This window comes from Macrobrachium nipponense, chromosome 24 (genome assembly GCF_015104395.2).
Source record: "Macrobrachium nipponense isolate FS-2020 chromosome 24, ASM1510439v2, whole genome shotgun sequence".
NCBI lineage: Eukaryota > Metazoa > Arthropoda > Malacostraca > Decapoda > Palaemonidae > Macrobrachium > Macrobrachium nipponense.
Genome location: NC_061091.1, coordinates 24,966,179 through 24,979,346, shown reverse-complemented (window position 1 = coordinate 24,979,346; position 13,168 = coordinate 24,966,179). Strand labels below are relative to the sequence as shown.

General features: G+C 36.8%; 1 protein-coding gene across 1 annotated transcript; it reads right to left on the bottom strand.

The window, feature by feature from the left end:
• Positions 1 to 1,307: 1,307 nt before the first annotated feature.
• On the bottom strand, positions 1,308 to 2,099 carry LOC135202541 (ecdysteroid-phosphate phosphatase-like). Its single transcript, XM_064232017.1, has one exon. The coding sequence runs from the start codon at positions 2,097 to 2,099 to the stop codon at positions 1,308 to 1,310; it is 792 nt and encodes a 263-aa protein (XP_064088087.1).
• Between the last annotated feature and the right edge of the window lie 11,069 nt (positions 2,100 to 13,168).

The following is a 13,168-nucleotide window of genomic DNA, read 5'->3' as shown; positions in this document are numbered from 1 at the left end:
ACGGGGACGAAATCAGGACAGTCAGTGACGCTATCAACAGCCAACAGAGACGCTATAAGTTCATATCGATTCTGACCTTACAAAATCACCCTCGATCTGGGAGCTTTCGTAATTAGAATCGATATGAAACCCCGTCTACCATGTTGGCCAATTCGAGCGTTTGACAGCACGTAGCCTTTTGTTATGAATAATTATCACATCGAACCGTGATCCATTTATATATCAATTCAAGCTACAAATGTCCTTTAATATCTAAATTCACTTTACCTCCCAAATGATATATTTTCATATATGTACCGAAGGGGAATTTTTTTTTTTTAATTGATAATAATTTCGTCCCCCCATGGACGGTGGTTCGATCCCATGGGGGGACGAAATTATTATCAATTAAAAAAAAAATTCCCCTTCGGTACATATATGAAAATATATCATTTGGGAGGTAAAGTGAATTTAGATATTAAAGGACATTTGTAGCTTGAATTGATATATAATGGATCACGGTTCGATGTGATAATTATTCATAACAAAAAGGCTACGTGCTGTCAAACGCTCGAATTGGCCAACATGGTAGACGGGGTTTCATATCGATTCTAATTACGAAAGCTCCCAGATCGAGGGTGATTTGTAAGGTCAGAATCGATATGAACTTATAGCGTCTCTGTTGGCTGATTGGATAGCGTCACTGACTGTCCTGATTTCGTCCCCGTCCACTTGGACGGTGGTTCGATCCCATGGGGGGGACGAAATTATTATCAATTAAAAAAAAAAAATCCCCTTCGGTACATATATGAAAATATATCATTTGGGAGGTAAAGTGAATTTAGATATTAAAGGACATTTGTAGCTTGAATTGATATATATATATATATATATATATATAGATATATTATATATATATATTTATATATTATATTCTTATTTATATATATATAAATATATATATATGTACATATATTTATAGATATATATTTACTTTATAATATATACATATATATATATATATATATATATATATATATATATTGGTAGATAGATAGATAGACAGATATTTCTCAAATATCAATCGGCAAATATCGTTTAATATTGAATTCACTACACCTCTCTTAATTGCAGGACGGTCAAAATCACTGTCTACTTTGTTTCTAAACAAAACCATCGCTCTAATCTTGGCTGGTGCAGAAACAGTATAGAGGAGAGTAAGGAAAAGAGAAAAACGACTGACATTTTCACCTCATTTAATAAACATACATAATCTTAGACATTTATATCATACATCTCATATCTTGGAAAATTACATTGTTAAGAATTTAAGAACATGACCCTTCTTGGAAGCTCAGGCGTGTCCAACACGTCTTGCCCTTCGCTAAGTAGAATAATAAGGAAGGGAAGCGTGTGAACACGGCGTTGAGTGCAAAGTACGCTACAGTATCCCAGTATTTGTAGCCCATTCGTCGCGACATCTGTTGCACCTTTCTGTAGACCTCTGTGTACTTCTCTCGATCTCCTTTGGAAGCGAAAACCAAGAATTCCTGGTCCCACAAGTGGCCATCTCTCGACAGCCGCACATGTCCCAAGTATGGTAGCTTGGCACCATGCTGGAGGAGTTCCAAGACGAATGGGATTCTTGAGTCGACTAGACTTATGGAGAGAGTCAGCACCGTCAGCTGGTGGGCAACCACCAACATTGTCCCCTCTCCTGTCGTCAGCTCATGATCTCTCAGGCAGTGCTTGAAAGTGACTTCCGACCTCCGGGAGTAGTCTCTCGTAGTCTCTCTGTCGTTGATGTCAGAGGCTTTCATTGAGGGTTTGTATTCCCGGCTGATTTTGAATCCTGCAACGACGAGTTCCTGGTGGGAGAGGACTGTTGGTGCTTTTCCTCCGGAAGTCACAGTCCACTCCATTAGACCGGGCTCCACTTTCAGCTCAAGGTCATGCAAGCCAGCGCCCTCTGCAATCATTCGCGCTGTTTCCAAACATCGGTAAAGAGGAGAGACGTAAATGGACGTGGCGTTGTGCAACTCTTTCAGGCGCGATCCAAGCGCCTTGGCGTCCTGCTGGCCCCGTACTGTCAGTGGGGTGTCAGACAGGTAGTCGTCCATATTGCGTCTCAGGGGAAGGATGGATGGTGCGTATTTCCTTCCGCCATGTCCAGTCTTTCTCCATGACGGATTACAATGACTGATGATTGCGGCTTCCTTTTCATGGTGGATTGCTCAGCAACTTCCAACGCTTCAACAGCTTCCATTGCACGAGCTGAACTTCAGTTGAGGGTAGTTATTTGGTCACAGAAACCTTCCAACACTGACGTGTGCCGTAGAGAACTGGTTGTTCTTCCAACAGCTTCTTAATCATCTTCAAGACAGCAAAATACTTTTTCGATTTGAGAAAAATTAGTTTTTCCTATTTTTTAAAATTCTTTCTAAATTCGAAATATTGACACGCAAGAGAACCATCCAGGTATACAATTAATGGCGAAGGCCAAGCGCTGAGGACCTATAAGGTCATATATATATAGTATATATATATATATATATATATATATATATATATATATATAATATATATATATATACTGTGGATGAAGACAAAAAATAAAATTTCCTAATGTATATCCTAAAATTGAAAGCACGATTAATGTGGAACAAAACACTCAAAATCTTAACAAAAAAAAGTGTTATTCAATATTTAACAGCTTACTGCGAAAAAATCACTTAAGAGACTTGTTAAGGTCTACCAATTCTGGGAGGCAAATATAATAAAAAAAAATGATGATGCAAAATATTTACGCTGATTGTAAAAGTTAAGTAAGGTTAGTAATCTGTCAAAATCGTTATCTTAACATCCAAATTGCAAGCGGTTCTAAACAGTCTCCCCTTTAAAAATCCACCGTTTTCTCTAATCCCAACTAGAGGAAACAACCGACTGGACTAGCGGATCTAGTTTCCACCGCGTGTGAAGCCGGTCTCTGAAAAAGTACTTTAACACGTCCTGTCACTGGAGATGGGCATCAGTCTCGAGTTGTTGGTGGTGAGAGCAGGAGCTCGAGACCTATACTATCCTTTCGAAGTAAGTATTTTCTCCAAAGTTAGAAATTAAGGTCATATTTTAAGATTAAACAGAGGTTAATAAAATTCTGGCTCTACGCAGTGCACACAAACCTCCATGACGCTTTCGAAATTTTTACTTACAACTCCGAATATTTAGAAGATTGACGTCATATCGATGTTTGCGGAATCGCTTGTGTCAATAAACTTCCCATTCCATGTGCTAAATCCGCACACCACTTGTGCCCATAGACGCTGGGCACTTTCTTCACAAAAATCGTAAACAATGACTTCCACCCACGACTTATCCAAGGAAACTACGATTTTTTGGTAGAAGAAGAAGAAGAACAAGCGTGCACTAGATAATTATTTAAATAAATAGTTAAACGGCAGTATAAGGTCATGGATTGCATAATTTCTTTTACATATTCATGATTATTAATTTGAAAATATTCGTTGTTGAAATAGTGACTAGGTTCCTGACTCAAATATCAACAGTTTTGCTGTGAACCGTACCTACAGCGTTCTTCGCTCTCTTCTATTGTTTATCAGTGTTGTCAATTGGTACATGATTACCCTCCAAACTGGGTATTAGACTTACACAAAACCAGGGAAATAAGTGAAATTAGCGTATCTATTTGTAGTATTTATAAATATTAGAACATTTTTATCATTATTGCATTACTATGAACAACTAGAATTCATGGAACCAGTTTGTAAATGCATCGGCGTATGTGTGAAGCTCCACTAGATTGGCAAGGATGAGTCCTTTTGCCGTCTGCATGTATCTACTTTAGATATATCTGTAATTTTTCGGGGTTAATTTGGTTGCAAAAAAGGGATAACAGACATGAATTAAATAAACATTTTGTAGTAACAAAGTAAAGTTAAACTAAATAATGAGTAAAATAAACAAGCAAGGGAATAAAGCTTTGCACATTATTAACCATGTACTTGTTTGCTGCCCGCAACTGTGTTTGTGGAGTGAGCGCTTAGGAACCAGGAACCGCAACGTAGTACAAGTGCAATTTGGAGTGAATTAAGACCAAAACATGTTTAATTACAATCAAATAAGCACTGTCGAGTTTCAGTTGTGATTGCAGTAAGGATAAAAGGCACAAGGTAAAAATGAATTTCAGTTCAAACCATGACCCCGGGAATAAGAAGTTTCATACTTACTAATTTAGGCAACAAAATGTTGTTTTATTGTGCCGATTACTACTGCAATCTTGAGTCAGATCAATAAACGTTACCTATATACGCTAACATTGTTCATATGAGAACTAGGAAGGCTGGGAAAGATGGTGGCTCCGCTGCGCTTACGAACGACACCTCATGCAGGTGCCGCCATATTGGATTTCAAAACTGCCTTGAAAACATATTTTATGAAGACCTCACATGATTATTTAGTTCGTATGGTGCATTCATATATCACATTATATTGACGAAACTTCAATCTTTAGAATGGCATGCTTAAAGATGTAATTGTATTCTTGTTTCACCAATTAAATATCGAGTGAATGAGGCTGATCCACGCGATGACGATGGATCCACTACGGTGTCTCCCCCTATAGCTTTCGCGTGAAAGAAAACGTAAAATTTAAACGTTAGCTCGTCAACAAATTTACTGGAGGTAATGGTATATTAGAAACATGGCTTGAATTAAGTAAAAATTGAAACTAAAGACAAAAAAGACAAGAAAAATAACGAAAAGTATTGGGATCATGTCAAGTTGAGCAAACCCATTATTTTTCAAAAAAGTATTATAACAAATTGATATACATATATACATATATATATATATATATATATATATAGATATATATATTGTATATATATATATATATAGATATATATATATAATATAGTATATCTATATATGTATATATATATATATATATATATATATATATATATATATTATATATACCTCATAGATAGATATATATATAGATATATATCTATATAGATAATATATATATATAGATAGTATATATATATATATATATATATATCTATATAGATAATATAATATAGATATATATATATATATATATATATATATACAAAGATAATACTATAAAGATATATACATATAAAGATATATATATATATATATATATATATATATTATATATATATTATATCATTATATGGTATATATATATATATATATATATCATATATATATATATATATATATATATATACGACATATATATATATATACTATATATATATATATATATATATATATATATATAATATATATATATAAAACTATATATACATATAAAGATATATATATAATATATGCATATATATATCTATATATATATATATATATTGATAATATATATATATATATATATATATATAATATAAGGTAAAACAAAGAAACATGTGCTTGGGAATATCCTTAAATTCACGGTAGGAATGTGAGTGAAAAGCTGGGGACTTGGAACAAGTACTTTCGTAGTATATTCTACATTTTCTAGTTCACACTGAATTAAAGAAGTTTGACAGACCTTTTTTTATACAAATGCAGAAATGGGGGTGGCATGGCTATAGTTTGTTAATTTGGGCGGCATGTTCTTTAGGCAAAAGAGACAAGGAAAGAGGATCAGAGTACAATCCAGGATGGAGATTTAAATTCCTTGTTGACGTGGCTTCAATAAAAATGGATTCCAACAAATTCCTTTTGTAGTAATCGTTGACCCTGCAGATTATCAGGGAATTATCTTAATTAATAGCATGGCCAGTCTTAAGCCAATGATTCTCAATGCCATTATTCGTTAAGCATCTTCATATGGCATATTTGTGCTGAGAGACTCTCCCCTTTAGATCGTTGAATGTTTGCCCTATATAACTTTTATTTCATTCTTTACAAGGAATACTGTATACAACATAGTTTAAATTTGACGAGCTATTCGTAATTAGTTTATTTCTCAAAATATTATCATAATTAGATACTAAGTTAATATCAAAACTTTTTAAAAATGGGTTCAGCAGGAATGCAGGAATGAAATTAGGATGAAATAGTACACAGATATTCTTAGGTTTTTTGTTAACACTGGTTGGATTGTAATATGTCTTTTTTGCTTAATTTTTTCAGTTCCAAAAAATATGAAGGGTAACGCAATGAATCTCCTATTTTTTGCGGGGGGAACTTTATAACACGCCGCCCAGATTACCAAACTGTAACCCCGGCCCCCTTTGTGTTATTGTATTATATTCAGAGTGAACTTGAAAATGTAGAATATACTACGAAATTACTTGTTCCACGTCCCCATTTTTCACTCACCTTTCTACCGTGGATTTAAGTGTATATATATCAATTTGGTATAATGCTGTCTAGAAAAAAAGTGGGTTTCTTAAACTTGACATGGTCCAAATATTGCTCAAGTTCCGTTATCACAGATCCTAACGTGAAAAACCCATCACATTCAGAAACGAAAAGCTGGTGGAGTCGATCCGATCCACATCACTACCATCATTTACAACTTTAAATATCATATCCAGGTAGCCAAACTAGTCTTAAGATTTCGTCAGCTAACAACACACGGCAGTACCAACACGCTCAGTGTTTTGGTGATGGGGTCAGTTGAGCAACTTCCTACTTCACCGACAATAACAGAATAATTTAACGTGAAATTATAACAAAAAGAAAGTGACATCGTTTTAGTAAAATTGAATAGCAGGATTTTTAGGGAATTAGCTTCACGAAAGCTTGTCAAACTTAAAAGAGAAATGAATTTTGTTTAAAGTCTATATTTCACTCATTTTACCCAACTATATCCCCCTGACCAGGTATACAAATTTTTTTCAGGACAGAAGTGAAGACAATATTATTTTCATTGAGGCAGGTGGCCCTAAGACGACCTGACTGACCCACCCAGAAAATACTCGGCTCCTGTCTACTAGTAGCCTCAGTGTCATATTGATACAAGTTCGCCGCTTACAGTTATGGCATTAAGAGTAATTTAGTCCTTACAAGGACCCTAAAAATCAAGAAGTCTAGTGTGACTTAAGATTTCAACAGTATGAGTTGGAGTAGTCGTCTGCAGTGTCTGTCATTTATGGAGCTTCAATTGAAAGTAATAGAAAGTGTAATGAGAACTTTTATATAAATTGGCATTTAAAGTATAACTGACATGGAAATATATATATATATATATATATATATATATATATATATATATATATAGATATATATACACAAACATATCATATGTGTTTGCGCCTTTAGTTGTAATACCCTCAAAGCATGGGCCCACCTAATACTAATAAGTGGGCACACGTATGGAAAGTTCTCTTGTGCGCCAATATTGATGAAATGTTAATATCCGTTTCACGTTGTATTCTATATCTGAGTCTTTTTAACTAATTTAGGGAATTTTTAAATTTTACTTGAGAGCTGAAGGTATATTCTCTCACATAATCGTTAGTTAGAAACTTTATATGTACAAAATATGAAAAGTTTTTTTTTTTTTTTATATATATACATATATATATATATATATATATATATATATATATATATATATATATATATATTATATATATATATATAATATCATATATATATATATATCCACAGGCCAGTTACAGTTCAAGTGCCGATTTACATGAAAGTTCTCATTACACTTTCTATTACTTTCAATTGAAGCTCCATAAATGACAGACACTGCAGACGACTACTCCAACTCATACTGTTGAAATCTTAAGTCACACTAGACTTCTTGATTTTTAGGGTCCTTGTAAGGACTAAATTACTCTTAATGCCATAACTGTAAGCGGCGAACTGTATCAATATGACACTGAGGCTACTAGCAGACAGGAGACCGAGTATTTTCTGGGTGGGTCAGGTCAGGTCGTCCTTAGGGCCACCTGCCTCAATGAAAATAATATTGTCCTTCACTTCTGTCCTGAAAAATTTGTATACCTGGTCAGGGGGATATATTGGTAAAATGAAGAGTGAAATATACACCTTAAACAAAATTCATTTCTCTTTTAAGTTTGACAAGCTTCGTGAAGCTAATTCCCTAAAAATCCTGCTATTCTATTTTACTAAAACGATGTCATTTTCTTTAGTTATAATGTCAGGGTAAATTATTCTGTTATTATTATCGGTTAAGTAGGAAGCTGCTCAACTGACCCCAGCATTAAGAAACTGAGAACCAAACCCAACCCATCTTAGGAAGATAACAAAAGTTATTTCACGACACAGATGTGACCACCATAAGATTTCACGCTGCACTAACGGCTTATTATGGGAGGTAGCCCACAAGACGACCTGTCATAGTTCAACCCGGCCTAAACTCGGACGATGCCTCTGTGTAACGTCAAAGTTTTCTGGATACAAGTCCCCCGTGCAATTTATACCCTTTGAAGTATTTAGTTCATCCAAGGACTTAAAAAAAATAGTTTTTGTTTCAGGATTATTTTGGCAACTGTGATGACTTGAGTAGTCGTCCCTGCACGTGTCTCCCATTTACGGAGCATCAGTCGCAAATGATAGAAATTGTCATGGGAACATTCATGTTAGTCAGTACTTGAGAATTTATCTCTTTAATGTATTTAGCTATCCAGGAACGTGAAATGAAGGATGCGCCAGCATCCCTGGGCTCTCTGAAGGTTACAGAACGGATTCGGTCAATCCATCTGATTTCCTCGAGTCGTTAGCCAAGGCTGTATCTAACTCCGCCATTCAGTCTGAAAATACAAGAAATGTAAAATGAAAAATAGCTTAATAGAAACATAAGATAATTTACTTGGACTATAGCAGAATACTTCATAACTTTCCATTTATTCTGTGGAGAGTGTGGGGGGGGGGGGGGCTCTAATTTCGAAACACCCGCTATATATACATATATATGTGTATGCATATATATATATATATATATATAACATATATATATATATATATATATATATATATATATTATATGTATAGTGTATGTGAACGGGTGTGCGCATAAGGTAGATAATAATTATATAGAATTAAATTTCAGTTCTCAAGCAAGATTAGAAGTCCTGTGTTCCGAGATACGAGGAAACAGTTTCACCCTCTCCATTAAAGGATAAAACATTTTTTTTTTCTTTTTTCCCGGTGGGAAGCCATTGCTATGCGTGCTCCCACCTAGAATACGTGCGGAGAAAGCTTTCCTGTAGACCAACAATATTGACATTATAATACCTTTTTACGTGATGTTTACGAGTCTTTTAAATGAGTGAGGACGTGTTACAAAATTTGTTTATATCATGTGAACTGGAAATATATCAATATAAATGTATTTATATATTCAAATGTTTACACTATATGTACATTATGATAAGGTAAGAAACTGAAGTGGCAGGGAAGAAGGATTCGTGAGTGATCTGTATATAAGTATTTGAAAACTATTATGATTAATATTGTTAACAGAGTTGCCCTCTTTCGAGAACAATACAGTGCACTATTTGGATAACCATTGGCATATCGTTATTTATCCTGTCATGGAGAAGGTGAAGCTGTTTGCTTGTAACTCAGTAGGGAGGAGTTCAGATCTTACTTGAGAGGTGAAGTTTAATTCTCTCTGTCAGTTGCAATATTACACGCGCGCACACACACTTTCAAGTGTATACATACACTATATATGCTACGTCTATAGAACGCCTCGCCTTCCCAGCAGAGTTTTAGTTATATTTAATTATAAAAGTAGCAGCCATGCCGTCTCCTGAAGCGACTGTTGTTGGGAGAGTGGGTATGTCGTAGGAATGATATTTCCGGTCTGACGGAAGCTTAGGGTAAGAGAGGCAAGTCACAAGAGTAGCTAGGCTTCGAGATGGATTTTAGGGACTTCTACAATAAGACATATTTTCCTTCCCAATTTGCTGGCGTTGTGTTTACCACCTTTCAGGCAATGCTCGAGGCGGTTTTTGGAAGCCCCGTGATTCGAAAACAACCAGTATCGCTCTCAGTCGGCTGCGAGACGTGATCTCGGGACAGAGGTCAAGATGGCCAGCCTCCCAACATTAGGCCTACCCACGACGTACTGGTGGACACGAACCCCAGACCTGAACAGAGGTCAGGCCGCATTCTTCTACAAGGATACACAGAATATTGCATAAAGGTACGTCTGAAAGTGTAAACTTCAACCCAGCACCTTTTACTACCATACGACTCTTGCTAAATTCATTTTCAATTCTCATTTTTACCCCTTCTACATCAAAGCCCTTTGTCCTCATCGGGCCACGTGCTCCCCTTTGTGACTTGTTAAAGACCAAGCTTTCGTACATACCTCAGTGAACCATTCGAGTTTACCTTCCCCAATGTTAGAGAATTAATCAGCCTTAATCAAAGCAAGAAGTCATTTTTCCTTTTATCTCGTTTAATCTGGGATTCTTTTCCAGATTCCCTGAGCCACGTGTCATGTCTCTGCCCGCAAGTGTTGCATTACCCAAGTGTATGAAACCAGCTATAACGCTCAACGGAGCCATCTTTACTCTTCTCCAGCCCAGCACGGGCCTTTTAGTAAATAAATAGTTGTTAAGTAACGAGCTGAGTTTTCTGGCGACCTTCCCTCTAAAGAACTTAATAACATCTTTCAGCTTACGGTAAGTTAAAGCAATTCCCTCTTGAAATCCCTAAATTACTTCCGTTTACGTATCTAGCTTCTTCTCAAGGCCCTATATACGTAACATTGTCGACCTCGCCGAGGATCGAATCCGGGCTTGCTTAAAAAAGCTTGTAAATCGCGTTATCCGTTGTAAAACGTAAACTGTAAATTATTTTACAAAAAGTAAATCAAGCACACTTGCAGGGAAAGAAGACACACTGACTCACGGTTAAGTATTCCATTCATTAATATGATTATTCTATAACCAATGTTAGCTTAAGGTACATTTAAGTATTTTTATTGTAGAAGTGTTTAAAAGAGCGTAGGTAGAAATCTTATTATTGTAACGGCGAACGCGCCAGAGCTTTATTTTAGCGGCGAGCAAAACAATTTGCCCCGCGAATTCTTTGTTACTTTGTGCTGTCCTCGTCGGACGAGACAGAGGCACGTGTGTAGAATAGATGCCAGGTAAAGAACCAGATCAAAAACTAGGAAGTGCGTTGCCAGGGTTTATTTGCTGTGTTTGAAAGCCTAGCTAGTTAGGAGTGTTTACTACTAGTTACGGCAAAGAAGTGTACATTCTTTTGTCTGTGATATGTTAGGAATCCCATTTTAACTTAGTTTCATTCCAAGTGTTGGTAACCGTACTCTCAGCTTGAATTCAGCTTAGAGCTCTCTCGCGCCTGCGCGGTCTCAACCAACCTTCGTCTCATTCACAGCGGCAGCCATGTTTGTTTCCTCTTTCAACATTATCTAAACAATTTAAGCAAAGTAACGTAAGTCACGAAGTTTTAACGTAAATAATATCAATGTTCTGTTTACTAGTATCTATCGTTCTGCCAGAGAAATTAACGTAATTCGCCTTGAATAAGAAAGTAGAATTTGTGTTGTAAATTGCCTTCGCATTTACAGAGAATCAGCTGTTTTGAACGACATGCTGCGCGCTAGCAGCGCTACCCAGCTCCTTCACGTGTTTCACCTCGCATCGCTCACTCGCGCGCTGAGCGAAAATTTCATTTCACTTCGCACTTAACGTAGCCTCATTCACAATTGTTTGCTAACATCGTTTTAAATCCTTACCGTCATTTCACTGTTCACAGGGACCTAGTAATCTTACATAAAGTTAACGTAAATCTCAAGTAGAGCAAATCACAAGAATTGTTAACGTAAAACGCGTCTTTGTAAAATTCATATCGAAACGCAAATCATTTCATAAGCGCAAGCGCTAACATTAACGTAAACATCGTTCACCGCGAGCGCGTTATCTATTTTTCATAAAACGTTATCAAAAAGCAATTCTTCACAAAAAACGTTAACGTAAGTAGATAATTTAACGCAAGTTGCGTCATATTAAACGAACATTAGTAGTTCAATTCAAATATAAGGGAGTTCATTCATATATCATTTTTCACCCTCTCCGAGAGAGAGAGAGAGAGAGAGAGAGAGAGAGAGAGAGAGAGAGAGAGAGAAAACCAGAACACAGTATTCACGAAGCCAAGAGTACTACATCTTACCATTAATTATAGCATGCAGAATTAACATTATTTAGTCTCTTGTGTCTTTCATTTACACAGCGTGATACGTACGCGCATGTGTCCATTGCAGTTTGCAAACATTTATTTATTTCATTTACCGAGTACTTCAGCGAGGGACTGAGCATTTCTAAAATTTCCATTACCTGTCGTTGCCCGAGTGGTCTTTTCATTTTCTTTATCACGAAAGACTTGCGTATACCGCAAGCACAATTCGCACATGTGCCACGCAAATCCATTACTTCCAGACAGGGAAGTCGTTACCAGTTTAGGACTGGCCACCACCAGTGCACATGCAGGTCTTACCATTTCACAGTGCCACTAATTCTTGACACTGTCCATCGACTGGCTGCTGAAGTACTCCCACCTTTTACTTTCTCTCCTCCACCATTACACTCTGCCCCGAACAGAGTGCCATTTCACTTCGGTATACTTGAGTATACTGCATGTAGTGTCCGGGACACACCAGCACGATACCAGTGCTCCAAGGAACGCCTCCATAAGGGCCATTGCACCTGTACAGGCCGTACAGGTAGCCATTAAACCTGCTGTCCGTCCTTACGGAACGCCCAAATAATTATGTGTCCGTGTACAAGGGTCAGTGATCCTTCGGACACTCAACAAGGGAACGCCTCCCAGAAGTGCCGCAATACCAGCCCTAAGTGCTGACAAACCTGCGTGTCCGTCCTTACGGAACGCCCAATTCATTAATGTCCGTGTACGAGGATCAGTGATCTTTCGGACCATCCCAAGGGAACGCCTCCCCAAAGTGCCGCAATACCAGCACTACTAGTGCTGCCCAAGGAACGCCTCCTCATAAGTGCTGTGCACCTGTATTGGTCCTACAGGTAGCCCATTCCAACGTCTCCCAAGTTGGGAACGCCCGTAAGTGTGACGTGCGCCGCACACTTCATTCGATTTTTCCACCTCATCAGAAGGTGCCAGTCACAAAGTGCCACCGAGCACCCAGTCTTTTCACTTTTCATTACCA